This window comes from Rhincodon typus, chromosome 23, assembly GCF_021869965.1.
Source record: "Rhincodon typus isolate 14 chromosome 23, sRhiTyp1.1, whole genome shotgun sequence".
Lineage (NCBI taxonomy): Eukaryota > Metazoa > Chordata > Chondrichthyes > Orectolobiformes > Rhincodontidae > Rhincodon > Rhincodon typus.
This window is the reverse complement of record NC_063354.1, coordinates 16,166,318-16,192,813: the sequence shown is the minus strand read 5'-3', so window position 1 is coordinate 16,192,813 and position 26,496 is coordinate 16,166,318. Positions and strand designations below refer to the sequence as shown.

Genomic DNA, 26,496 nt, shown 5'->3' with positions numbered 1-26,496 from the left:
CTCGCTCGCTCTCTTGCTCGCTCGCTCTCTTGCTCGCTCGCTCTCTTGCTCGCTCGCTCTCTTGCTCGCTCGCTCTCTCTCGCGCTCGCTCTCTCACGTTCTGTCTCTCTGCGCCTGTGAAATTAACATTACAAATCTTACAGATCAGTTTTCCAAATGTTCAAGTGGCAATATGTGTTTACGCGGTGGAGATAAGCAATGTGTATGTTTTTAGGTTTTGAACTTGAGGCTTCTTTTAAGTTTCACTCATTTGGCTGAAAAAAATATTTTATGTTTTAGGATTATTCACAAGATATCCAACAAGGAATTCCTGAGAAGCAAGTAGAGAGCAGGCTGCTAACACTTCCCTTGATTGTGTCAGTTATTAATCTCGTGATGCCCTACGTTTACAATCTAATTGGGTTACTGGAAAAATATGATTTCCCACAGCAACAGATCTATGTTTCCATTACCAGGTAGGAGAAACTTTACTCAAGTCTTAAATCGAAAAACTCTGTCCAAAGAACTTGCATCATCTTTTATTTTTGCTTTGTGTGCAAATTATTTATTCCAATGAAAGGACAAGGTTTTGATGCTGGATTGTTAAAAATAACACAGGTTATGAGCAGTAAGAACTAAGAGCTTGTAACAGGGTCGAGGAGCCCTCTTATGATGCAGTGGTAGTGTCCCTAACCCTGGATTGGGAAACCTGGATTCAAGTCCCACCTACTCCAGCAGTGTGTAATAACAGCTCTGAACAAGTTGGTTAGAAATATAGATAAAATTTAAAAGAGATAATAGGGTGTAGAGCTGTTGTAACACAGTGGTGGTGTCCCTATCTCTGAACTAGGAGGCCTGGCTTTACATTCACGTAAATTCCTTACAAAATCGCTGAACAGGTTGATCAGGAAATGTCTAACAGCATATAATGATGTGTCTGAGCAGCTGATTGAAAACATTTACAAAGAATTCTTGTGGTGCAGAGATAGTTTCCCTGTCCATTGTGTTGCCATTACCCACGTAATGACGATAACAACCGAAGATCAACAGATGTTCCCAAATTTATATTTTGCCAATGCTCTCTGATATGAAATAGCATTTTGACACTTTGTCAACACTACAATGTTGAATTGATTTTCCAGCATTCACAAGAGAAAGAAGGGGTAATAAATTAGATCCCAAAAGTAAGCTTTCAAGTCCAGTCAAAACACTTGGGTTACCATTAGTTGTAGGAGCAGAGTTAAGCCTTTTGGCCCATTGAGTCTGTTCCACCATTCGATCGTGGCTAATATATTTCTCAATTCCATTCTACTACCTCCTCTATTTAACCTTTTTAACCCTTACCAATCAAGAATCAATCTGTTTCTCTCTAAAATACACTCAATGACTTGGTCTCCACAACCTTCTGTGACAATGAGTTCCACAGATTCACCACTCTCTGATTGAAGAAGTTCCTCCTCATCTCAGTTCTAAAGGGTCATCCCTTCACTCTGAGGCTGTGCACTTGGGTCCTAGTCTCTCCTACGAGTGGAAACATCTTCTCCATGTCTGCTGTATCCAGGCCTCTCTGTAATCTGTAAGTTTCAATCAGAATCCCCCTTCATACTTCTAAACTCCACTGAGTACAGACCCAGAGTCCTCAACCGCTCCATATATGACAAGGCCTTCATTTCTAGGATCATTCTTGTGAACCTTCTCTGGACCCTGTCCAATATCAGTACAGTCTTCCTTAGATACAGGGCCAAACCACTCTCAATATTCCAACTGCAGTCTGACTAGAGCCTCATATAGCCTCAACAGTAAATCCCTGTTCTTGTATTCTAGCCCTCTTAAAATGAATACTTACGTTGCATTTGCCTTCCTAGCTGCTAATTGAACCTGCCTGTTAACCTTAAGAGAATCCTGAACTAGGTCTCCTAACTCCCTTTATGCTTCAGATTTCCAAAGCCTTTCCCCATTTAGAAAATAATCTATGCCTGTATTCTTACCACCAACATGCATCGCCCCACACTTTTCCACATTGTATTCCAAGTCCTTCTGCAGCCATCCCGCATCTTCAACACCACCTGTCCCTCCACCTATTTTCGTGTCATCTACAAACTTAGCAACATTGCCCTCGGTTCCTTCATCCACGTTATTTTACTGTATGACATGAATAGTTGTGATCCAAACATGGAACCCCTGCAGAACTCCACTAGTCACTGGCTGCCATCCTAAAAAAAAAACCCTTTATCCCCAGTCTCTACCTTCTGCCAGTCATCCAATCCTCTATATGTGCCAGTACCTTGTCCCTAACACTATAAGCTCTTGCCTTATTTAGCACCCTCCTGTATGACACCTTTATTGAAGGTATTCTAGAAATTCAAATGGATCACGTCCACTGGCTCTCCTTTGACTAACTTGTTCGTTACCTCCTCAAGGAATTCTGACAGATTTTATGAACCTCGATAAGATCACTTCTCAGCCTCCAAAACTCCAGGGAAAATAGCCCCAGCCTGTTCAGCCTCTCCTGGCAACCTCCTTGTAAATCTTTTCTGAACCCTTTTCCAGTTTATCAATATCCTTCCTAAAGCAGGGAGACCAGAATTGAACACAGTATTCCAAAAGTGGCCTCACTAATGTCCTGTACAGCTGCAATGTGACATCCCAGCTCCTATACTCAATGCACTAACCAATGAAGGAAAGTGTACCAAATGCCTTCTTCACCACCCTGTCCATTTGCAACTCCACTTTGAGGGAACTATGAACCTGTACTCCTCAATTCTGGTCTTCCCGCTTTAGGAAGGATATGGTTAAACTGGAAAAGGGTTCAGAAAATATTTACAAGGATGTTGCCAGGAGGGTTTGAGCTATAGGGAGAGGCTGAATAGGCTGGGACTATTTTCCCTGGAATTTTGAAGGCTGAGGAGTGATCTTATCGAGGTTCATAAAATCTGTCAGAATTCTTTGAGGAGGTAATGAACAAGTTAGTCACAGATCACATCCACTGGCTCTCCTATTTCCCCAGGACGTTACCATTAGCTGTAGAAGTCTTGCCCTGGTTTGCCTTACCAGAATGCAACATCTCACATTTATCTAAATTAAACTGCATTTGCCACTCCTTGGCCCATTGGCTCATCTGATCAAGTTGTACTCTGAGATAATCTTCTTCACTGTCCATTACACCACCTACTTTGGTGTCACCTGCAAACTTACTAACCATACCTCCTCAATTCATATCCAGATCATTTACATAAATGATAAAAAAAGGCAGTGGACCCAGATCCTTGTGGCACACTGCTGGCCAGAGGCCTCCAGTCTAAAAAGTAACCCTTTACCACCGTCCACCATCTCCTGCCTTCACGATTGGCCTGGATTCCATGTGCAACCTTACTAACCAGTTTACCATGCAGAACCTTGTCAAATGCTTTGCTGAAGTCCGTACAGACTACTGTTCTGCCTTCTTCAATGTTCTTTGTCACCTCTACAAAAATCTCAATTAAGTTTGTGAGACATGATTTCCCACGCAAAAAGCCACGTTGACTATCCCTAATCAGTTCTTGCCTTTCCAAATGGATGTTAATCCTGCCCCTTTGGATCGCCTCCAACAATTTACCTTACCACCGACGTAAAGGTCACTGATCTATAGTTCCCTGGCTTTTCCTTGCAGCCTTTCTTAAATAATGGTACCACATTAGCCAACCTCCAGTCTTCTGGCACCTCCCCTGCAGCTGTCAATGATAGAAATCTCTCAGCAAGGGGTGCCGCAAACTCTTCCCTAGCTTCCCACAAAGTTTCAGGAAATACCTGATCAGGTCCCAGGAATTTATCTACTTTTAACACCTCCAGCACCACCTCTGCTGTAAAATGGACTCTTTTCAAGACATCACTATTTATTTCCCCAAGTTCCCCAGCTTTCATGTCGTTCTCCACTGTAAATACTGACCCAAAATAATTGTTTAGTATCTCTCCTATCTCTTGTGGTCCCACACAAAGACAGCCTCGTTGATCTTTGATCTCTCCCTATTTACTTTTTTTGCCTTTAATGTACTTAGGGAATCTCTTTGGATTCTCCTTAACTCTATTTTTCAAAGCTATCTTATGTCCTCTTTTTGCCCTTCTAATTTCCTGCTTGTGTGTACTCCTACAGCCCTTATACTTCTCTAGAAATTCACTTGATCCCAGCTGTCTGTACCTGACATAAGTTGTAAGTACATTGGCATGATCAGAAGGTAGTCACTTATCACATGACAGCAATGAATTTTAAAATGTTTCTAAAATGCTCCATGGCATTAACCTACAGGAGGGATTTCCTGAAAATTAGATCACTGTATGACATTTAAGTCAGAAGGTACATTAAGTGTTAACCCTTGGTTCATAGAAATCCCACAGTGTAGAAAGAGGCCATTCAGATAGTGACCCAAGGGTGGAATTGAACCCAAGTCCCTGGTGTTGTGAGGTAGCAGTGCTAACCATGGAGCCACTGTGTTGCCCAATGTGGGTGTAGAAGATTCGAGATTTTGAGGCCCATTCCAGAGACCTGAGCACATAATCTAGGCTGTAGCTTGTGTGAAAAGTGACAGTACATTGCTTGCAGAAGGTGACGATGTTCAGGCGAGATATTAAATAGGGAACACTGACAATCACGTGGTGCATGTTAAAGATGTCAATATTCCAATAAAGTGTGGGGAAGTTCTCTTCATCCCGATCAACATTTAATCCTAAACCAATATTATCTAGTCACTTAACCCATAGTTATTTGTAGAATACTGCAGTGTGCAAATCGATGCTCAAAAAATTCAAGGTTATCTATTTCTTCCAAAAGACTAAACTTCCTGAAACAGTTGTGAAATTAGTTAAATGTAGTTGAAATTGGTAATTAAACTGCCATGTAGAAATGTTATGTAGAACAGCACGCAACGGTCACTTCAGTATTTAAGGACCCAAAACCAAATTCAGAACAAGCATTAAATCATTTTGTGTGAACTTTGTGTAAAACAGAAAATTCACTCTGTTCAAGCTGGCAAATCCAGACTGTTTTACCTTGTGTAGACACAGTACGGGGAGGTGATGGCCTGGAGGTTTATTGCTAAATTGTTAATCCAGAGACTCGGACAATATTCAGGGGACCTGGGTATGAATCCTGCCACAGCAGTTGGTGGAATTTGAATTCAATTTTAAAATATCTGAATTAAGAGTCTAGTGATGACCATGAATCCATCGTTAGAAAAAACTCATTTGGTTCACTGATAACAAAGTGTGGAGCTGGAGAAACACAGCAGGCCAGGCAGCTTCGGAGGAACAAGAAAGCTTTCCTGGCCTGCTGTGTTCTTCCAGCTCCACACTTTGTTGTCTCTGACTCTAGCATCTGCAGTTCTTGCTATCTCATTTGGTTCACTAAAGTCTTTTAGGGAGGGAAACTGCCATCCTTACCTGGTCTAGACTACATGTGACTCCAGACCCACAGCAATATGGATGAATCTTAACTACCCTCTGGGCAATTAGGGATGGCCAATAAATGTTGGCTTAGCCCACAATAATTAGAAAAAAGAGGAGTCTGCTGTATTTCCATTGTGCCTGCTGGATGTGTATATCTTCTTCATGATGTTGTTGTGATCTTGTTTTCATATAGAAATCTGCTTTTGAAGTTAGCCATTTTAGGACCACTTTGCTTCCACTGGATGGGAAGTAAATTAAAAGCAACAGCAGAAATATCAGTAAGTAAAACAATCGGGTATGATTTAAACCAAAATAATACTGAGGCTTCTACGGAATCTATTCACAATGTTTGAATATTTTTGACAGAGGGCTGGATGTTACCTGATCCTGTTGGGCAGGTTTGTCACTGGGACAACAAGGTGGGAGAGCGAGCATGTAAAGAATGTGAGTGGGTTGGTTCACCACTCTCCTGCCCTGCCCTGAGTTCACCCGCACAATTAATTTAATTTATTTACTTGTCTGTGCAAAGTGGGCTGGCAGCCGATTACAACACCTGCCCACTATGCACAGACAAACATTTTTTAAGATCAGTTTTGTTTGTTAACAATTGACCTCTGTAATATGTTACCCACACCCTAATGTGGTTGGTGTGCCAGGTAGACAAGAATAGGGAAATTGTTTATTAAAGGCCTAGGAGGGTAAAGCCTGCAGGGAGGATGCCTGTGCTTGTTGGGTGCATCACATCCTCCTCCAAGGTTCCATGCTGATTTCCTTCCACACTGTATGCCCTCTGAAACAGCCCCACCATCACTAACACCTCCCCCCTCACACTCTCACTCACACCCATACCCAGACCCACCTACCCTCTGGGATCCTGTCTTGTCCCGGAGGCCTAGGACCTCTTGTTTTTGGCAGCCATGACATGTGTGCATTCTCCTTCCTGTTGCTACTGGAACTGCTAGCCAAATGAGTTGGTTGGCACCTCCTGAAGTTGAGGCTTCTTCCCACCTGAGCAAGTCCCACTGTTAATTCATTTAGGCCATTAGCCCACAGTGGGCTGTGGGGACAAACCTATTCCGTTTTTGTTGGCTTCCATCCATGGAGGAAGGGGTTGGGGAAGCAGTCTGCCACCCAGTGTCATTATTGAACATTGTTATCCTTACTTCAGCTTTAAGAGTACACAAGTTACTCGTATGATCATTTTAGACATCAAGATGTCATATTCTTTGGAACCTGTTGTATTTTTTCAATCATCACAAATCTGCTTTATTTGTAGACCATAGAATAGCACAATTTTTAACTTGAGCCACACGTTAAAATGTGGATGTCTTTTTAATTGTTGGTGGTTTTTAAACCGTAATGTCTGTTCACCATTGTAATAAATCAGCTGCTTCTTTGAGGTAATGTTGCCCTGCTTTGTCTAATTCCTTCTAATTCCATCTAAACATTATTTAAAATGCTGTGAGGTTGAACAAAAATGCTGTTGTTGGAATGTTTTGATCTCCAAGGAGCATAGCACGTAGGAACATAGGGTTTATGAGCAGGAGTCAGCCATTTTGTCCTGCAAGCCTACTCAGCCATTCAATATGATTGTGGGTGTCCTGGCTTTGGCATCAAATACACTACCCAGAGGAAAGTAATGCTTTATAAAGGCTCAATTTGAAACATTACCAGGGTCCAGGTCCACTCTAACTATGCTTTTTCACATGAACCCCAAGACTTCCTGACAAAACCTATTTCGTAGAGGATGGTTCAGTGATTAATTTTACTTCTATCACATGAACATATAAATGAGGATCAGGAATTCTGAATTCTGACCAACCATCTGTAATATTAAGCAATTGAGCTTGGAATGTCTGATTTGTCATATTTAACATTTGAAGATTGGATACATATAGGACTTGCATTATGAATTTTGTGCTTATGTTGTGTGATATCAAACATTTAGCCATCCATCCCTTGTTTGTTTTTTGCCTCAGTGTTGGGAGACTTTCGTAGGGCAAGAAATATACCGTTTGCTGGTGGTAGATTTTATATTCATTATTTTGGATACAGTTTTCGGAGAATATGTCTGGAGGTGAGCATTAAATTCATGAGATTTGTTTTATCAATTAATAATTACATGTGCTGTTTTAACAATCTATGGACCATGCCAACTTTTAACAAATTGTGATACCCAATTTAGAACAAGAGACTCATAAAGATGCTAAGAGTTTTATGTTTACTGTTTTAATTTCTTACCTTTCACTTTGATATAGTTAGATACCACTAACAATTATCATCACTAGCTCTGGTTCCTTTTAGTCATGTTGTTGGTTCACCTATGCTTCCTGATATTGCTGAGTTTGTACCATTTCAAAGCAAAACTCTAATGTTTCACCCAGTTTAGACAAACATTGAAAATAGATCATTAAGTTAACAAGGTGTAGAGCTGGATGAACACAGCAGGCCGAGCAGGAAGGCTGACGTTTCGGGCCTAGACCCTTCTTCAGAAATGCTGAAGATGGGTCTAGGCCCGAAACATCAGCCTTCCTGCTCCTCTGATGCTGCTTGTTCATCCAGCTCTGCACCTTGTTATCTCTGATTCTCCAGCATCTGCAGTTCCTACTATCTCTAGATCATTAAGTGTTATTTTATACAGTGAAATCTAAGTTATTGCTCCCCTCTAAGCTACCAAACCCTTCACAGCCACAGTCCTGCTGCTCCTAAGAAAGTAGCCTATCTAATCTATACAAAAGCAAAACACTGCAGCTGCTGGAAATCTGACATATGACAACTAGAAATATTCAGCAGGTCTGGTAGTGTTTGTGGAGAAAGGAACAGTGTTACCTTTTTGGTACTGTTCCAATGAAAGATTACAGAACTGAAATGTTAACTTTGTTTTTCTCTCTCTGCGGATGTTTCTAGTTTCCAGCCTCTTCCTATCCTGATTTTTAGGTATCAGAGTGAAAGCTGAGTTTTACCTCCTCTTCTTCACTCCCAAGGGGTGCGAAGAGTGTTGCTGTGGACTTGGCTGTATGATTCATTCTGGTTAGATCGATGAACTCTGGACCTCACTGGAGTAAGCCTCGAACTTGATTTCCACTATACCACAATGCTTTGTACTTGTACTGCAAAGCATGCTGCTTCCTTCAACAATTGAGCATGTTAAAAAGATACATTAATGGTTACAGGAATATGAGACAAACCTTTGGCCTGGTTAGCTGCTAGCCTCCTCTCTGATTACTGGAAGTAACTTGTCAAAGAATCCTGGGCAGTCCTGGAGACTCTGAGACAACAAGGTGTAGAGCTGGATGAACACAGCAGGCCAAGCAGCAGCATAGGAGCGGTAAGGCTGACGTTTCGGGCCTAGACCCTTCTTCAGAAATGCAGATTCATCCTACTATCCCCAGTCCTGGAGACTGACTTGAAGAGTCAATTACCAATCAGCATTCTGTCCATTCTCATTTGTTGATTGAGCTTTTTACGTAGAAGTGAGAGCAGTTCTGTAAGATGAGAGAGTCAGCTACCAAAGTATTGTAACCACTGTTTCTCCTTCCTTCACTATCCAGGGTCATTTGCATTAAACTGCTGAAAAGGAAAAGAAAGCCTGAGTTTGACATTGCCAGAAATGTGTTGGATTTGATCTTTGGACAGACACTCACATGGTAATAACATGTTTGATCAGGCTACATTTGATGTTGAACCATTAACAGCACCACCTGCTGGGAAACTTCACCAGTACCATCACAACAGTATCCTCCCCATTGCCCAGAATGTGCAATCTCACGTTAGCACTGGATTGGATTTGACTGCGATGTTCCCTACATACAAATACGTGAGGAATCACTCACTCACTGGCTAGGTTTGCAAAGAAAGCATGGTTACTTTGGCAACGTATTAACTGGCTGCTAGTTCTATGCAGCTGTAATGGTGAAGGATTTATGCTTAAGAAGGGAAAAGGTCAGGGTGGGGGGAGAGAGAAAGAGAGAGAGAGAGAGAGAGAGACGATGCAACAGAATCATGATGACCTTCATTTAATTCATTACTATCTATCATTACTATCTATAGGTTGGGTCTCGTGTTTGCACCACTGCTGCCTGCAATTCAAATGATCAAATTTATTGTTGTCTTCTATATTAAAAAGGTAATTATCACATTTATGAAATGACTGAAAATTATAGGATATAAGGGAAAGAGCTTAGTTCATTTTAGAAATTGTCTTTTTCTTTGAATTCATTTTGACTCCAAGTCTTTTAGTTAAGTTAGGATAAGATTTAATGTTTATCCTTCATAAGCAGAATAGGTATCATTGTTGACAGCTTTTGTACATATTTTGAGTACATGTACTCTTCAGGTTGCTTGCAAACCAGAACTTGTCCAGCTGTTACTGAATGTTCAGTGATGTATTTGATCTGTGAAGAATGATCAGTACAGTCCACCAGTTATCCATAATAAAGCTGTTGGGTCTTTTTCAGCTCAGCTTAATGAAGAACTGTCAACCTCCACACAAACTCTGGCGAGCATCTCATATGATGACTATCTTTATTAGTCTGCTGTGTTTCCCATCATTCCTTGGAGCCACTGTTGTTTATTCTTACACCATGTGGTAGTAAGTATCTGCATAGTTAATTGCATAGCCAGATTCTTGTGAAAGTGAGGATACAGCAGAGTACAGAAAGCTTGTTTTGGTTCTTGCTGCTGGTCACCTATATACATTCTGGAACTAAATTTTTAATGGAGTTAGGAAGATTCTAGTGCTGCCAGCACTATGATGTGTCTGCTAGCATGTTAGGTGAAGTTTAATTTCTAAACTAACCAATTGCAAGCGTTGTCCAATAAGTTTTACAAAATGGACATTTTCCATGATGAATTACAGAACTGCAAATGTCAGGATGGATGTTGGCGGTGTCATGGTAATGTTGCTGGACGAGTAATCCGGAGGCCCAGGTTAATGAATGCAAAATCAGATCACAAAACTGATAAGAAAGACTGGAATAAAAAGTAGTATTAGTGAACATGCTATCAGTTGTTGTAATGGTTCAGTAATGTCGTTTTCTTGAAGGAAATCTGCAGTCCCTTGCCTTGTCTGGCCTATATGTGACTGTCAGATCTGCAGTAATTTGGTTGACTTTCAATTGCCCTCTGAAATAGCCTAACAAACTGTTCAATCCAAAGGCAACCTGGGAATGGCAAAAAATGCTGGCCTTGCTGGTGATAGACACATTGTAGAATAAACGTTCTGTTAACTTGATGCTTCAATACAGTAAGGCAGAAGGTGGTGGCTATACTGTTAAAATATTTGCAGTTATTGTACCTGTCTTTATTATATATAGGTCATAATTTAAAGGCTACTTATCAACCGGTTGAAGATATCAATGTAAAAACCTCACTTGTCCAGCCATTTATCTGCTCAATTTAACAATCAGGAATTATAAATAAGAAGAAGCTCCCTGGAAGAATCCCTATCAGCACCCTTTTCCGCTCATACAATGTGAACCAAAAGTGATTCCAATTTCAAGTAATAATGATTGTTCAAATGGATTTGACTGTAAATATGCAATCATTATGCAATTTAGAATAATGTACAGTGTATAGTGGCTGAGCCAAATGCCATCTCCCACTTTTCATATTCTTTTGCTATTTACTGTATTGAATTTTCACATTACTAAATTTATTGTCTGCTTTTATTTTAAATTAGCTTAAAGCCATCACTATCATGTGGCCCCTTCCGAACACTGGGCGCTATGTGTGATTCTGTCACAATTTGGGTTCAAAAACTGGATGAAAATGGTCCTAAATTTTTTAAGTATTCATGGATCTTAGTGAGAAATCCTTTCATCTTCTTCTTGGCATCAGGCATCCTACTGTAAGTTTTCAATTATTTTAATAAATTCTCATTTCTAAGATGTTTCTCTGTATTCTACAATAACTATAAAAATTGCTGATAAAGCTCTAAAAATGTTGAAGAGGGCTGATGACTTGATAAGCATCTATCCCTATTGTTTAAAATATTGATATTGCCTTATCAATATTGCCTGGTCAAAAAAACACAAATAGCTTTAAATGCTGATGCTTTCATTAGTGGAAACATTGTATATTTTCTTTGTGCAACATATTCCAAAGAGAATCTTAAAGTAATATTTATTTTCGATATTTACCAGTCTCCTTAAGCTGTCTTTCAATGGGCTAGATGTATTTTTCCATGGAAATGGCTTCTCTCAACAAGATTCAGGAACATTTCTTCCTTGGGTTTACTGTACAAAAGAATAGGGAGAAAATTCTATGATTTGCAGTAATGCCAACACCATCAATCACAAATCAATGGTTTGTATTTAAATCACATTACTTTTTCAAACAGATTGGTCTTCTTTAACTGCTAAAAAGTCAGTCTTTTACATATACAAGAGAGCCTTTACAAAAGTGGTATCGCTGCAACTGAAAATACTTTACAAAAAATATTTTTAAAATTCCAAGTGGAATCACCTTGTTGTTATGCATGACACTTTTAAGGTTACGATAACATTGTCTGTATTGATAGTGGACAATGGTGATATTTAATTTCTCTGTTTCCTCTGGTTTTGTAGTTTAACACTACTGACTGGTTCCAAGCCAAGTTAAACCCTAAAATCCTTGTAGATATTGCTGTAATTGAGCTATTAGCATGTTGAAATTGACAGCTTGCATCTTCTGAGACAGTTGTCCCCCATGCAGTTAAGTTGACAGGTTACAGCCGAATTTCTCACATTTTACTGGGATTTCAACAGCACCCAAACAAACACGTTTCAACCAAATTAATAACTCCCCTGCCCTGACCTCCCAGAAAGTTGACAATAGAAGAATCCATAGATACATGGTTGAATGTGAAATTTTATCAATGGAGAAAGTTTCTTGATACAGGGTGCTGCAAAACTGGAGAATTCACTTGCAGGGTTCTTCAGTAACCTTCTAGCATTTGAGCAAAGCTTGATAGCTTCATGAAGGAAATGAAAGCAAGGATATGGGAACAGGATGGATAATATGATTAGACCTATGTGTTTGCATGCAAGATAAACGTCAACTATAACTATTTGGAATGAATGACTGAATTGATGTGGTAACATCTGTGTATTTCTAAAGGTTGTGAAAGAAAATGTTATTTAGGAATGTTAGCAAATCAGTGATTCATCCACAGGGTAAAGAAAATAAACTATGGTAAGGACACATTTTGGTAAAATGTATAAATACCTAAATTTCTCAGATCTGTTATATTTTGTACGGCATACATCGGGTTATCCTCCCAAAGCTGGGGATAAATAAATTGAACAGTTCATGGGCTTTATGACTTTTAAGCTCTCCTCAGAGTGAATACCATGAAAAAAATTAGACTGAAACCAAAAGAAGATTGTGGTTTCTGATTATTGCAACAGGGAAAAACTAAAGATGACATATTCAGTTTATTGTTATATGAGATTAAAGTACAGTCCTGTGATTTTGTTTAACATCAGCTTTCTTTGATTTTGTTTAACATTAGCTTTCTAATTTTCTCTTCCAGAGTAGTGATTTATTTCCATTGCCAAGTTGTGGATGGTCAAAGGAAGATAATTAAGTTATTAAATGAACAAATTGCGAATGTAAGTATCTGAATTTGTGTTTCATGTACGTTTCTTTGTGTTCCTTACCTTTATAAATGTGAACAATCTACCTCTCCTTAAAGTGTGTTCTTTTATCTGGAGTGAATATAGTGAACTCCAAGGTGGTGGCAAAGACCCTGTGTGTGCACAAATGGTGACATCACATCACTGTGACAGAGCCTTTCTCAACGTGCATGTGCTTGGATTATTTGTCGTTTACCGTGGTGGATAGCCATGCTCAGGCACAATGCCCAGCAGTGGTTAGAGCACGTGCAGTGTGAGCTCTGGCAGTGAATGGTCACTTGTTTGTCAGATGTGTAATCGGTGAGGTTTTAGCCAGGCAGAGGGTTGAGCCAGCTCTGGAAATGTGCTGCTACTGCTAACACAAGACAGGAACAGATTTCAGTTTCTGCTTCCCCCTGCCCTCGCAGCATGCTCAGAGGAGCTGCTGAGACTGGCAAAAGGTTATAAGTGGCTGGTTCATGCTGGAAGCATAATCATTCACCAGATTTGTTTCTGATATCTGCTGCTCTGTCACTTTGCAAGAGATATGGCTCTGCCCATGTGTTTCTGTTCTTGTGCAGTCATTGTGCGATCTAACAGTGGTGTTAACAACAAATGCATTCTTATTTATTTGGTTTGGATGAAAGCGCAAATCCAAAATTTTCTGTAAGTGAACACACAAGGCTCGTAATAAATTCCTGTACAAATCATTTAAATGGACTTGTTGACATTGCTGGGTCAGTGAAAATGGGGAGAAAGAATTTGATAAGAAGTTGCTCAACATTTGTACAATACATTTTAATGTCCTGTTCAGTTTCTTCACATTGAAATTTTGAATTAAAAGATGTAGAAAGACTATACAAAATGGAACGTGTATGATTTGATGTTGTGGAAATGTCGTTCTCCTTTCAGATGATTTGTTAGGCCGTTTATACCTTTATGTCTGCTGGTTTATTTAAAAGCACTAACTGTGCACTTCCACTCTCCCAATCTTTCCTTTGAGCCCTGCATGCTTGTTGTTCCCAAGAGCATACGCAATTCCCTTTTGAAAATTACAGTTGAACTATCTCCCACCACCCTTTCAGCCAGTCCTTTCCAGGGAATAACTCTCAGTTTTAAAATTAAATCTTCCTTTCCTCTCCACTCCATTCCTTTATCCAATTATCTGAAGTCTGTGTCCTCGGGTTCCTGCTTATGTGCTAGTGGAAACAGTGATTTACTCCACCAAACCTTAAATTTAAGCACTTCCATTAAATCTTACAACACCAAGTTAAATTATGTCTTCAATTGAAGGCATTTTAAAGATTTGTTTTCCTTAATAAATTGGTTATGGTGGTCAGTGTTTATTGTAAATGTAAATACTCACAGCCTTTGTAATAAAAATCAAGGAACTTTGTCATTAGATAACAAATTAAGTCTCTATTATTATACCCGACTTGAAAAGTTTTCAATTTGATCCCCAGTCCTTGTTGATCTCAGCCAGAATTTACTAAGAGCACTTTTGCACAAGTAACTGATATTTACCAGATCCTTACTTAATTTATAACATACCATGTTGACGCATAATGAACCAATTTCTTTTTGGTGCAGGAGGGAGATGACAAGAAGTTTCTTATTGATAAACTCCAAGACTTCAACAGAGAAAAATTTAAATTTCAAAAGAAGAGACGGACACAAAGGGAAGATGAGGTAACTAGATTTGCTTTCTACATACATTGCAGAGTTATGGTTGGTTCTTTTTGACTTTGCTTATCATGCTGTATGCACCCTGCTCCGTGTCCCAACAATTTATTTTCTACATTTCAACAGTGATTTACATTTCAAAAGTGACTGTAAAGGGCACTGGAAAGTGCCAGAAAACGTTCAGAATAAATTAATTAGAGAGGAGGTGATGTGCAAGTTAGTTTAATTGGATTAATTTTCAACTACGCTGTTGAGACCAACTACTATAGGAAGGGGATTTCCCTCATCTTGGATAAGTGGCACAATGTTCATTCCACTGAAATGAAAGCTGATGCCACCAATGACCCAGTTATCCATTAGGGGAGGTTTTTATCCCAACAGAATTTGATTCAGAGGTAGTAAGAACTGCTGATGCTGGAGAATCTGAGATAACAAGGTGTAGAGCTGGATGAACACAGCAGGCCAAGCAGCATCAGGGGAGCAGGAAAGCTGATGTTTCGGGTCTAGACCCTTCAGAAAATGAATTTGATTCCTTGTCTGAAAGATAAAAATGAAAGAGCTTTCTGATTGATGTGCTAAAAACCTTTACATAATAACACTTTGCCTAACAGCAACTAGTAATTCTGATAGTTAATGAACAATACTTGGTTTGGAAATTGCTGGTTTTTTAATTGTATTGCAGTTCATTTCTGTATCTGTGTCTTTTGAATAGGTTTATCCTGACAACTACTAGAAGGAAAGAAGATATCATGTTTCCTCTGGTTGTGTTGACAGAGCCAACAAGACCAAAATAGTGAAGCAGCTGATATGACTTGACTCTGAATTATTAAGAGATGCCTGGAATTGTATTTTTTTTTGTTGAGTTATTTGGCTGTCTGCACTTTAAGTTGTAAAGATGCAGCATGTTAAACAAAACTGGAGTCACTGCAGCAACACCATATTGTGAATATGATATCCACTTCATTAGCACCTTTCAATATTTCAAACTGATTTTTACTTTGTCACATTTTGCTTTGTTGGATTTGAATTTTCTGTAAATTAGCTTCCAGGTTTGACTTGCGTTCTTTCCTGGACCCAAAATCAGTCAGAGAGGAAATTGGTTGCATCTCCTTGGGAGTTTCCATGATGAATCGCTTTACAAATTGTGCAATTGGTTATTCCCTTGTTGACAGAAGTACAGTACTGCTTATATTTCCCTCTAAGAGCATTAGTTGTACTGTTGATGTCTCCAGCTTGTGGTAATCCATCTTGTAGTGGAATTATGCAGCAGCAAGTATTTACACATCAATGTGTCACCCAAACATAAAGTGCAAAAAGACGGTATAACAATTATTGGTGAATTTAAAAGTTCTGACTTTCGTATTTATAATGTGGATGGCAATTCACTTAACAGTAGCCTAAAACAACCTCTAGCTTTTCAAAGTAACATGCAGCATTAAGAGTTCATGTAACTTCCTCAAGTATAATTTTGTTGCATTTGTAATTACAGATGTAAGTATTGTATGCTGACTTCAGAGTGACCAAAAACAAAAGAGGTGTTGCACTGACAGATTTTTAAAAACATTTTTAGTCTACAGTAAATGGAGCAAATTAGTTGCTCATGCTTTTGTTCCTTAAAATTCAGAACCAAACTTTAGCATGTCTAAAGCCCCACTTTATAGTATGTGGAGACTAGGCTAACTTATCTGGGAAATATCTCCACAGAAGTCTGTGAATGTTGTTACTTGAGCTGTTGAATGTCATATGAAAAGTCATCAGAAATTCTCTTCGTATTCACTGAAAGAAAAGAAATGCTCTTTTCACAGGGCTGCAACTCAGATATGTAATAACCCCTCAGTTTAGGAACTTACAGGTACTTAAGCTTTTTTTATTTTCAAGTACTGATCCATCAACTTTAGGTGAACTGTTGACTTTCTGAGCCAGGGAGTGAAAATGTTTGGTTTATTTATAATGTATTGTTATAATCAGATTAGGAAGGGTGACCTGATTCCATGTCCCACTCCTCTGTTGGTCACAGCAATGTTCTTAAAGCTAAGAAGAGTGGTCATATTGCTAATTATTCATATCAGGTTATATATAGCTCAATATAGTCAAGTCAGCCAAGTTCTTAAGTAGCAAATACAGAACTAATTTATTACAAATAAAACCTACTTGAGCAAATGCATATAACTACCCTGTTTGAAAACTAACACACATGCATATATTCAAGTCTGGGGAAGAAAAAAGAACACTGTAAAGTGTTATTTTAAAAGTACTTGGCCAAGTGACCGATAACGTCACAAAAAAGATGCACAGTTTATCACAGATGTTGGTTTGAGACCAAAGTCACTTTTTACACATGCAGTTGGTACTGGGATTTCTTCCTGTATCAGTTTTGGCTGGATGTATTCAATTTTTCATGGAGACAGCAGGGATAGTTTCATGACCTCTCCTTTTGGGAATCCTCTGCTTGAGGTAAAGAGGTTTTCCAATGGATTTTCAACCTTCACACTTTTGAAATGGATTTTAGAGGAAATAGAGAAGGCCAAAGCTATTACCATGAAGCAAGTTGTCTAAGGTTGTCAAATCTAATCTCTACCTTCATCCACAAAATGGTTCATATGACCTCTCTTAAAATGGCATCTCCAAACAAGCAGGTTGTCCACTTTGCAAATACATTATTGTTGCTATTGCACTCAGTCTCCCTTTGATTTGCAATGTGCTGCTTATAAAATGGCCAAGACTCGAGTATTTTTCTTTTATTCATTCATGGAATTGGAGCATTGCTGGCTAGACCAGCATTTATTGTCCATTTCTAATTACCCAGAGGGCAGTTAAGAGTCAACTACATTACTGTGGGTTTGAAGTCACATGTAGGCCAAACCAAGTAAGGATAGCAGTTCCCTTCCCTAAAGGACATTAGTGAACAAGAAATGTTTTTCCGACAATCGATAATGGATTCATGCTTATCTTTAGACTTTTAATTCAGATTTTTTTTATTGAATTCAAATTCCACTATCTGCCATGGCGGGATTCAGACCTAGGTGCCCAGAACATTACCTGGCTGTCTGGATTCACAGTCCAGCAATAATACCACAAGGCTATCACCTCCCCTATTTGTCCAGTCAATGATGTTCTGAATTAATACTTCAGATATACCTTCATGATAGTATCATGATCTGTTCTGTGTTGTAAATACTGTGCTGTAGCACACTTCAGAAATTGGATTTTGTGATACTTTTGTCTTTAATGTGTACTTTGATTGTAGCCCAATGATCTGTCCTTGGCCTCTTAACTGTTTCTCAGCCACAGACAGCCCCTCAGTGACATCCACTGAAAGCAGAGTGCGCTTCCATGAATATGCTGACGTCACCCAGCTCTACCTCACTGCCACCTTTTTCGACCCTTTCACTATCTCTCAACTGTCCGTCTGCCTGTCCGACATCTAGTGCGAGATGAGCCAAACTTGTCTGCAGCTAAATATTGAGAAGCAGTAACCATTGTCTTCAGTCCCTATCATAAATTTTGTTCCCTAGCCACTGACTTCATCCTCTCCTGAGTGTCTGTTGGGGCTCGAATCTGATTGTTTGCAGCCTTGGTGACCTTTGACACTGACACTATCTTCCTACCACATATCAGTGCCACCACTATGATTAATTACTTCCACCACTGTAATATAGCGCAATTCCTACGTGTCTCAGCCTATTGTTTCCAAAATTCACATCCAGTCATTATTATTTCTATTCTAGACTAAAGTCTCACTTGCCAATTTTCCTATCTCATTGACCTACTTTAGTAACCAGTTAAGTAATATCTCAGTTTGAAAATTCTCACCCTTGCATTCAGATCCCTACATATTCTCATCCGCCTATCTCTCTATTTCCTCCAGCCCTAAAACCCTCGGAGTTCTCCGTACTTAGCTAATTCTGAACTCCTGAGCATTCCTGATTTCAGTTGCTGTGCAATTGGTGGCCATGCATTTAGTATTCAAAGCTTTAAACTTAAATTCTCTCACTAAACTCCTCGCCTCACTACCTATCTTTGTTCTGACAAGACCTGCTCTAAAACCTACCTGTTTGACTTGTTTACAGTCATCCATTATAACATCTCCTTACTTGGCTTTGACGATGTTGCAAAAAGGAGACAAAAAGTTGAAACGTTTTTGTTTTGACTTGTCAGAAATAAGATGCAAGAAACTTAGTAGCCAATGTGGGAGATATCCATTAGCTCACCATTAAGTGGGAAGTGACATTCATCTGAAAAGCTAATTCTCACTTGTACTAGGTTCAGATAATTCCTTCTTATGAAACTTAGTGTGGAATTATTTTGGATCATGTAGTTAATGCTCTTAGTTTCAATAGAATGTAAAACTGTCTGTTTTTACTATGTTTTTCTGTTTTATTTATATAAAAGATGAAATATAACTATTTTTGCTGTAGCATTTGTTATTGAATTATAACAATCTGAAATGTAACAATCTGTAAGATGAGGAATAAGGCTTCACACTTGCTAAGTGAGCCATGATTTTATTTAATACTAATTGTTTCACACGTTCAGCTGTTGCCAAATACCATGGTGTTCTATTGAATTCAATTTGTACACATTTGTATGATGAAAATGGTCTGAACTATTAAACCGTACTGAAACTTGAAAGTATGTATTAGTTTTGTGTATGAAATATTGGAAAAAATATGATATCTGCTTAAAAATGTTTTCCTTCCTCCAATGCCACTTCATCTTGCAGCAATAATAATTTTTGCAATAGTGACAGCAGCAGGATAGCTTGTTGGTTTTCTAATGTACTCTATGTAGAGCATGCTTTGTAATAAGTAACATAATCATCTGAGATGCATGCGGAATATAATGATAGGTACCACATAGATTATAATAACAAGGGAAATTACAAAGTTGGAGCCAAGATATTTTCTTTCTTTATTCTGTGTTCAATGAAATAATTTTCAATAATCCATAGCAATGTGTCAGAAATCTGCTAATTATGCAACAGCAAAATTTGCAGATTAAAGTTTTTGAAAAGATTTGTAGCTCGGGTTGTGGATGAGGTTGTAGACTTGTTCACCGAGCCGGTACGTTTGATCACAGACGTTTCATCACTCTGCTAGGTAATATCGTCAGCGAGCCTCCGGTGAAGCTTTGGTGTTCTGTCCCACTTGTTGTTTATATGTCTCAGTTTGCTGGGGTGCTTGGCATTACTTCCAGTTCTGTTTTTCAGTGGTTTGTATATCTGGTCCAGTTCAATGTGTTTGTTGATGGAGCTCTGGTTGGAATGCCAAAATTCCCTGACATGCCTCTGTTTGGCTTATGCTGTTATGGATCTGTTGTCCCAGTTGAATTTGTGTCCTTCTTTGTCCGTGTGTATCGAGACCAGTGAGAATGGTCATATCTCTTGCTGGCTAGTTGGTGTTCGTGTATACTTATTGTCAGTTTTCTTCCAGTGTGGCCTATGTAATGTTTCTCACAGTCCTTGCTTGGTATTTTGGATATTATGCTAGTTTTATTGGTTGTGAGTATGGGATCCTTTATGTTTGTCAGTAGCTGTTGCAGGATGATTGTTGGTTTGTAGCCCACTCTGTTAACGTGCAAAGATGGCCTTCAGTAATCTATAAATCCAGAAAATAGCACAGTATTACTATTCTAAAAACACTGCTCCAGACTAAGTTAGTACCTATGTTTTTATATTTTTAAAAGCTTAATCAAGAGACAGATCTCAATAAAAACATATTATCAGAAAAGAACCCCACTCTACACACTATATATGCAAAAAAAAGTAAGTTTACACTTTTAAGCCAGCAGTTTAACTGTTCCCCTGCTGTGAGCTCCCCCACACAGATTTCTCCAAGGTCAGCTGTGAATTTAAACAGAAGTTGCTGGAAAAGCTCAACAGATCTGGCAGCATCTGTGAAGAGAAATTCGAGTTAACGTTTTGCGTCTGGTGACCCTTCCTTAGAACCTTTCCAGCTGTGAATTTCGCTGCTTGTTAATTTTTCTTTGTCAAACTCCGATGCCCAGAGACACTTTGAAACCAAACAGCAAAGGCAGCAGCTGTGCAGATTACTGCTGGGTCGGACAGCAGTGCAGTTTCTTTCCCCATTTGATTCACTTCCCATGTGGTCACTGCCTTTGTTCTCTTCCTCCTTTTTAAAATGCCATTGTTTTGATCTTTTTGTTCCCCAAAGTTCCAAAGCAATGCAACAGCTTATAAAACAGTAGTTACTGCTTCTAGAAATCGAGGAAATCAGCTCCAACACTGAAAATACCTCAAAAAAAAAGAAAAAGTTCTTACAGCCACAATTTTCTCCTGTCCTCCATCTTGGATTACCCAGAATCCTCCTTGTATATTCTGTAGAAAGGAGCAAAAGCAAAAACTGGGGAAGAAAGTTAAATGAAGAACCTCTTCATGAGAGATAGGGGAAATTTTCTGATGATGTTGATTAAAACAAGATTGTGCTGCAAGAGTTGTTTTCTCAGTAATCTTTTCAGTGCAGGCCAGTATTTTTTGAACCACAATGAATTGACATGGCAGATCAGATATGCAACAGCTGGTTCCTGTTAGTCATGATCTTGCAGGTACACCGCACCAATACTGGCCTGAGCCTACAAGCAATTTATGGGCTAGAATATTTACAGAGAATGACATAGAATGTAGCTACTGTTCAATGAAAATGTTGATACTTGACTTGAGCTTCTTAATTTAACTCCATCTCATTCTTTTCTTCCTGATGTTTATTTAGTTTTTCCTTAAATACATTTTTACCGTTTCTCTCATCTGCTTCTAGTAGTAAATTCCCCATTCTTATCACTCTCTAGGGAAAGACATTTCTTCTGAATTTCCTACCAGATTGTTTAGACGATCAACTATCTTTATATCTATAATCCATAGTTTTGGTTCTTCACACAGAAGAAGCACCTTCCCTACATCTATCAAATCCTTTCATAAGTTTGAAGATCTCTCATCAAGTTATTCTTTAATGCCCTCCTTTCTATATTCCTCCAACATTCTGTCCATCTTTCCTGATGATAGTATTTCAGTTTTGTTAATTTCTGGGTAAATCATTTTTGTGCCTTTTTGAATGTCTTTATACTGTCATGGACAAAGGGGCAAAATAAGAGACCAGGGGATTTATTTCAGCACTTTTCCCCTTTTAAGCCCAAAACAGCAAAATATTGTTTGGTTTCCTCCTTTCTGTTTCAGTCCTGCCCATTACTGGGTAAAGTGTGTTCCTCATACCTTGGTTTTAGAATTCCAATTATCCTTTTAAACAAAGCCACAATAAATCCTTTAAGATGAAAACAAAGGCATTGTTAAGGTCAAAACTTGGGAGAATAACTTTGCTGCTACTTCCAACCAAACAAGTATTCAGGAAATTAAGGAGGACAGGAGTGGAGGTAAGTGATACAGAAGCCTCTGGAAATATAATCAAGTGATCAGTCCCAGTCATTTTTCTCTAGCTCAGCAAAAGTTTGCCCATTTTTTTAAAAGAGCAAAAGTTAAACAGGAAAATATAGATGAGATTACAGTTTTTTTTGGGTTTTGTCTTCATGCCCTCTGGCCATGATGATATCCCTAGAAAATGGAAACCAGAACTGTGCACAGTACTCCAAAAGCAGCCATAATAACCAACAAACAGGAGCTACAGCTGGCCATTCACCTGTTTGTCCACTCGACTATTGAATAAAATCATGGCTGACCCCCATCTCAACTTGGTGTTCCTGCACTATCCTTCACAAGCCCATGAAATCCTTAGAATGCAAACACTTATCAATCTCTTTGAGTATAGCCAAGGACAGAACATCCATAGTTCTTCAGGAGTAGAGCATTCAAGAGAGTTACTAGCCTCTCAGGAGAGATTTTCTTGTCATCTTAGTCCTAAGTGGCTGGATATCCTGTTCTACGATTGTGTTTAGTTCTATAATCTTACCAACATCTACTCATCCAAGCTCCTTTTACATGTTTAATTAGACCATCTCCCACTCTGCTAAACACTCAGGAATACTGTAAGAGCAAAATACTTCGGATACTGGAAATCTGAAATAATAATAGAAAGTCCTGTAGAAACTCAGCAGGTCTGACAGCTTCTGTGGCCAAGAGAAACAGCATTAACATTTTGAGTCCAAGATGACTCTCCTCAAAGAATATAGGCCTGGTCGTGTCAATTTATCCCACGAGGGCAACTCATCTCAGGAACCTACCTATTGAGTCTGCATTGTTCCTGCACTCTCCAAGGCAAGGAGAACAAAATTCTGTGCACTATTGACAATGTAGTCTCACCAGAATCGGTGCTGGGCCCACTATTGTTTGTCGTTTATGTAATTGATTTGGATGAGAATATAAGAGGCATGGTTAGTAAGTTTGCAGATGACACCAAAATTGGTGGTGTAGTGGACAGTGAATGTTGTCCAAGAGTGTAATGGGATCTTGATCTAAAGGGCCAATTGGCTGAGAAATGGAAGATGGAGCTTAATTTAGATATGTTTGAGGTATTGCATTTTGGTAAGGCAAACCAGGGCAGGACTTACACAGTTAATGGTAGGGCCCTGGGGAGTGTTGTCAAACAGAGACCGAGGGATGAAGGTACATAGCTCCTTCAAAGAGGTGTATTTCAAGCAAGTTGCCCGTACTCTTCAATAGATACAAGCCTATCTTATCCAACCTTTCCTTCTAAAACAATCCAGCATTCCAGGCACTAACCTAGTAAACCTTCTCTGAACTGCTTTCAACACATTTACTGCCTTCCACCAATAAGACCAATGCACATACTTCAGACCACCCTGTATAACTGAAGTAAGCATATTGGTTAGCTTAGTTGGCTAGATGGCTGGTCGCAATGTAGCATGATGCCAACAGTGAGGTCATTTCCCACACGGGCAGAGATCTCAGGAAGGTTGGAGATCGCAAGAACTGCAGATGCTGAAGTCAGAGTCAATACAGCGTGGAGCTCAAGGAACAGGTCAGGCAGCATCAGAGGTGCAGGAAAGTTGACGTTTCGGATTGGGACCGTTCATCAGGACTGGGGACGGACAAGGGAGCTGGGAAATAAATGGAGGGAGGAGGGGATGGGGCTGGGGAAGGTAGGTGGGATGGTGATAGGTGAGTGCAAGTAGGGAGTGGTGGGGATTGGCCAGTGGGATGGGAGGGGCAGATAAGTGGGAGAGAAGATGGACAGGTGGTGTCAGGTCAAGGAGGTGGGGATGAGAAGGAGGGTTGGACATGGGATTAGGCCGGGAATGAGGAGATTTTGAAAATGGTAAAATCCACCTTTAGGCTATTGGGCTGTAGGCTCCCAAGGTGGAATATGAGGTGTTGTTCCTCCAGTTTACATATGGCATCATTGTGACAGTGGATGAGGCCCAGGATACACATATCACCAAGGAAGGGGGAGTTAAAATGGTTGACAACCTGAAGGTGGCGTTGATTATAGCAGATGGAGCGCAAATGCTCAGTGAATCAGTCACTGAGTCTGCGCTTCGTTTCACCGATGTAGAGGAGACTACTTTGGCAGCAATGGATACAGTAGACCAGGTTGAAGGATGTACAGGTGAACCCCTGTCAGATTTGGAAAGTTTGTCTTTGGCCTTGAATGAGGGTGAGGGGCGAGGTATAGCACCCCCTGCAGTTGCAGGGAAAGGTGCCGGGGGTGGTGGAGTTGGTCAGGAGTATGGAACGGACGAGGAAGTTGCAGAGTGAGCGGTCCCTACAAAAGGCAGATCGGGCTGGGGAAGGAAATATCTTTTTGGTAATGAGGTCAGATTGCAGGTGGTGGAAGTGGCGGAGGATGATGTTTTCGATGCGGAGTTGGTGGGGTGGTATGTAAAGACAAGGGGGGGATCTCTCCTTATTTTTGTCAGGGGGAGGAAGTTTGAGGGCAGAAGTGTGGGAAATGCAAGAGATGCGGTTGAGGGCATTTTTGATCACTGGGGTGGGGACGGGGGTGCAGGTTGGGTTGAGGGTGGTTGGTGGTGGTGTGCAATGTTGCAGTCCTTAAGTAGGAGGACACCCTGGATGTCCGGGAGTAGAACGCTCCATCTTGGGAGCAGATGTGGTGGAGGCAGATGAATTGGGAGTGAGGGATCGCATTCTTGCAGGTGGGTGGGTGAGAGGAGGTGTAGTCAAGGTAGCTATGGGAGTCAGTAGGTTTGTCGGACATGGAGACAGAGGGGTCCAGGAAGGGGAGGGAGGTATAGCGAAAAAATACATATACCTTGACCTATAATGGAAACATAGCTTTCTGTGTTCAATTCCCGCATAAAAAATAACATTCCATTAGATGTTCTAAATACTTTATTTGCTCAAATGGTGGAGTATTCTTTGGACCACACTTTACTAGCAAAACTTTCGAACTTTTGTCACATTGCTTCCCATCTACATCACCCCACATTTGAGCCTCTGGTCACCCACCATGACATTCCTGGCACGACTTCCCCTGCAAAGTGGAAATCAACAACTTGACTGTTGATTCTTGACTGTTATTACTCTTTTCTTCTTTTTCCCATTTCCTATATATTTAGAAAGTTAAAAAGGAGCAGAGGAAGAAAATGAAGAAATCGTTTTATCTTGCTTCTGCTCTAGTTGGAAGATTAGAAGTTCATTCCTGGAGACACCACATGACATCACAGTTCCCCAGTGGGTATTTATTGCTTGGACTCAATCGTTTGCATTTGAGATATTTTATTTGAAACTTGATATTAGCGCAGTCCACAGTTTAACATGACTCTGGAAACCTGAACGAGTTGAGGTTTGTCCAGAGCCTGAGCTACATGTGTGCATCAGCCCTGCACTCGCCTGAGTAAGTTAGTCATGGCCACGTCAGAGGCTTCACTTAACAGCAGAGACAACAGGAAGAACTGGCTTTGCCCCGCCCACATGTTTGTTAGCTGCTGGGATTATTCATAAACATTGACTCGGAAATTCCACTCGGTCTGAACAGTTCGTCGTCTGGGGAAAAAAAAAGTTGACAATTCAGAATTGTGATCTTCCAAGATTCATAGTGAGACCATTCAGCCCATCAAGTCCATACTTGTTAAAGTGAACCAGATGCATATAAGGCAGTAGGATCCTTCTCACCCTTAATCAATCGCTATAAAATCAGTAATTCACTTTATTCATTTCACAAATGCATATTCATTATTATTGTTATTCATTATTATTAAATGATAAATATTCGTATGATTGTTGGCTCCACTTTCAAATCAATCTTGGTGCAACAAAACTGAAATTGCTGGAACCATTAAGTGGGTTCAGCAGGTCTGGACTGAAACTTTATGGAAAGGTTAAAGTTTTGTCCCTTTTTTCTTAGTGGGCCTGCCTGAAAGCTATTAACATTTTCAATTCATATTGATGTTACCACTTCTCGTGTCTCACTTGTGTGGACACAATTATCCTTCCTCTGAATGCCTCTTATCAGATCATTAAAATAAGCACATTCTTTAAATAAACACAACTTGCTGGAGAAACTCAGCAGGTCTGGCAGCATCTGTGGGGTCAAAGCAGAGTTAACACTTCGAGTCCAGTGACCCTTCTTCAGAACTCTGTTTTTCGTTTCTTATAGATCTCTAGCATCCACAGTTCTTTGTTTTATTTTAAGCAAATTAGTGCCACAGCTGTTTACACAGAGTTCTGAACTTAAAACAAAAACAAAACATGCATTAGCTTCGTAACAAGCAAAGATGTTGAAAACATAGAGGATGTAAACCAGACTATAACGTGAGGGGGTACTAGGAACTGCAGATGCTGGAGAATTTGAGATAACAAGGTGTAGAGCTGGATGAACACAGCAGGCCAAGCAGCATCAGAGGAGCAGGAAGGCTGACGTTTCGGGCCTAGACC

At 39.8% G+C, this 26,496-nt stretch overlaps 1 protein-coding gene across 2 annotated transcripts in view; it reads left to right on the top strand.

Moving 5' to 3' along the window:
- The window catches only part of tmc6b (transmembrane channel-like 6b), a 35,671-nt gene extending 16,364 nt beyond the window's left edge, over positions 1-19,307 (top strand). Inside the window, exons 7-16 of one of the 2 annotated variants that reach the window (XR_007264558.1) lie at positions 280-455; positions 5,591-5,675; positions 7,377-7,474; positions 8,949-9,044; positions 9,448-9,523; positions 9,855-9,988; positions 11,078-11,245; positions 11,541-11,703; positions 12,911-12,989; positions 14,583-14,599. Coding sequence is in view for 1 of the 2 variants with exons in the window: in XM_048610801.1 (XP_048466758.1) it covers positions 280-455; positions 5,591-5,675; positions 7,377-7,474; positions 8,949-9,044; positions 9,448-9,523; positions 9,855-9,988; positions 11,078-11,245; positions 12,911-12,989; positions 14,583-14,681; positions 15,388-15,408 (1,032 nt within the window). In the remaining variant the exon portion in view is untranslated. Of the gene's footprint in view, positions 1-279; positions 456-5,590; positions 5,676-7,376; positions 7,475-8,948; positions 9,045-9,447; positions 9,524-9,854; positions 9,989-11,077; positions 11,246-11,540; positions 11,704-12,910; positions 12,990-14,582; positions 14,682-15,387 lie in introns of those variants that run through there. The other variant, XM_048610801.1, reaches the window with a different exon arrangement.
- The last annotated feature ends 7,189 nt before the right edge of the window (positions 19,308-26,496 follow it).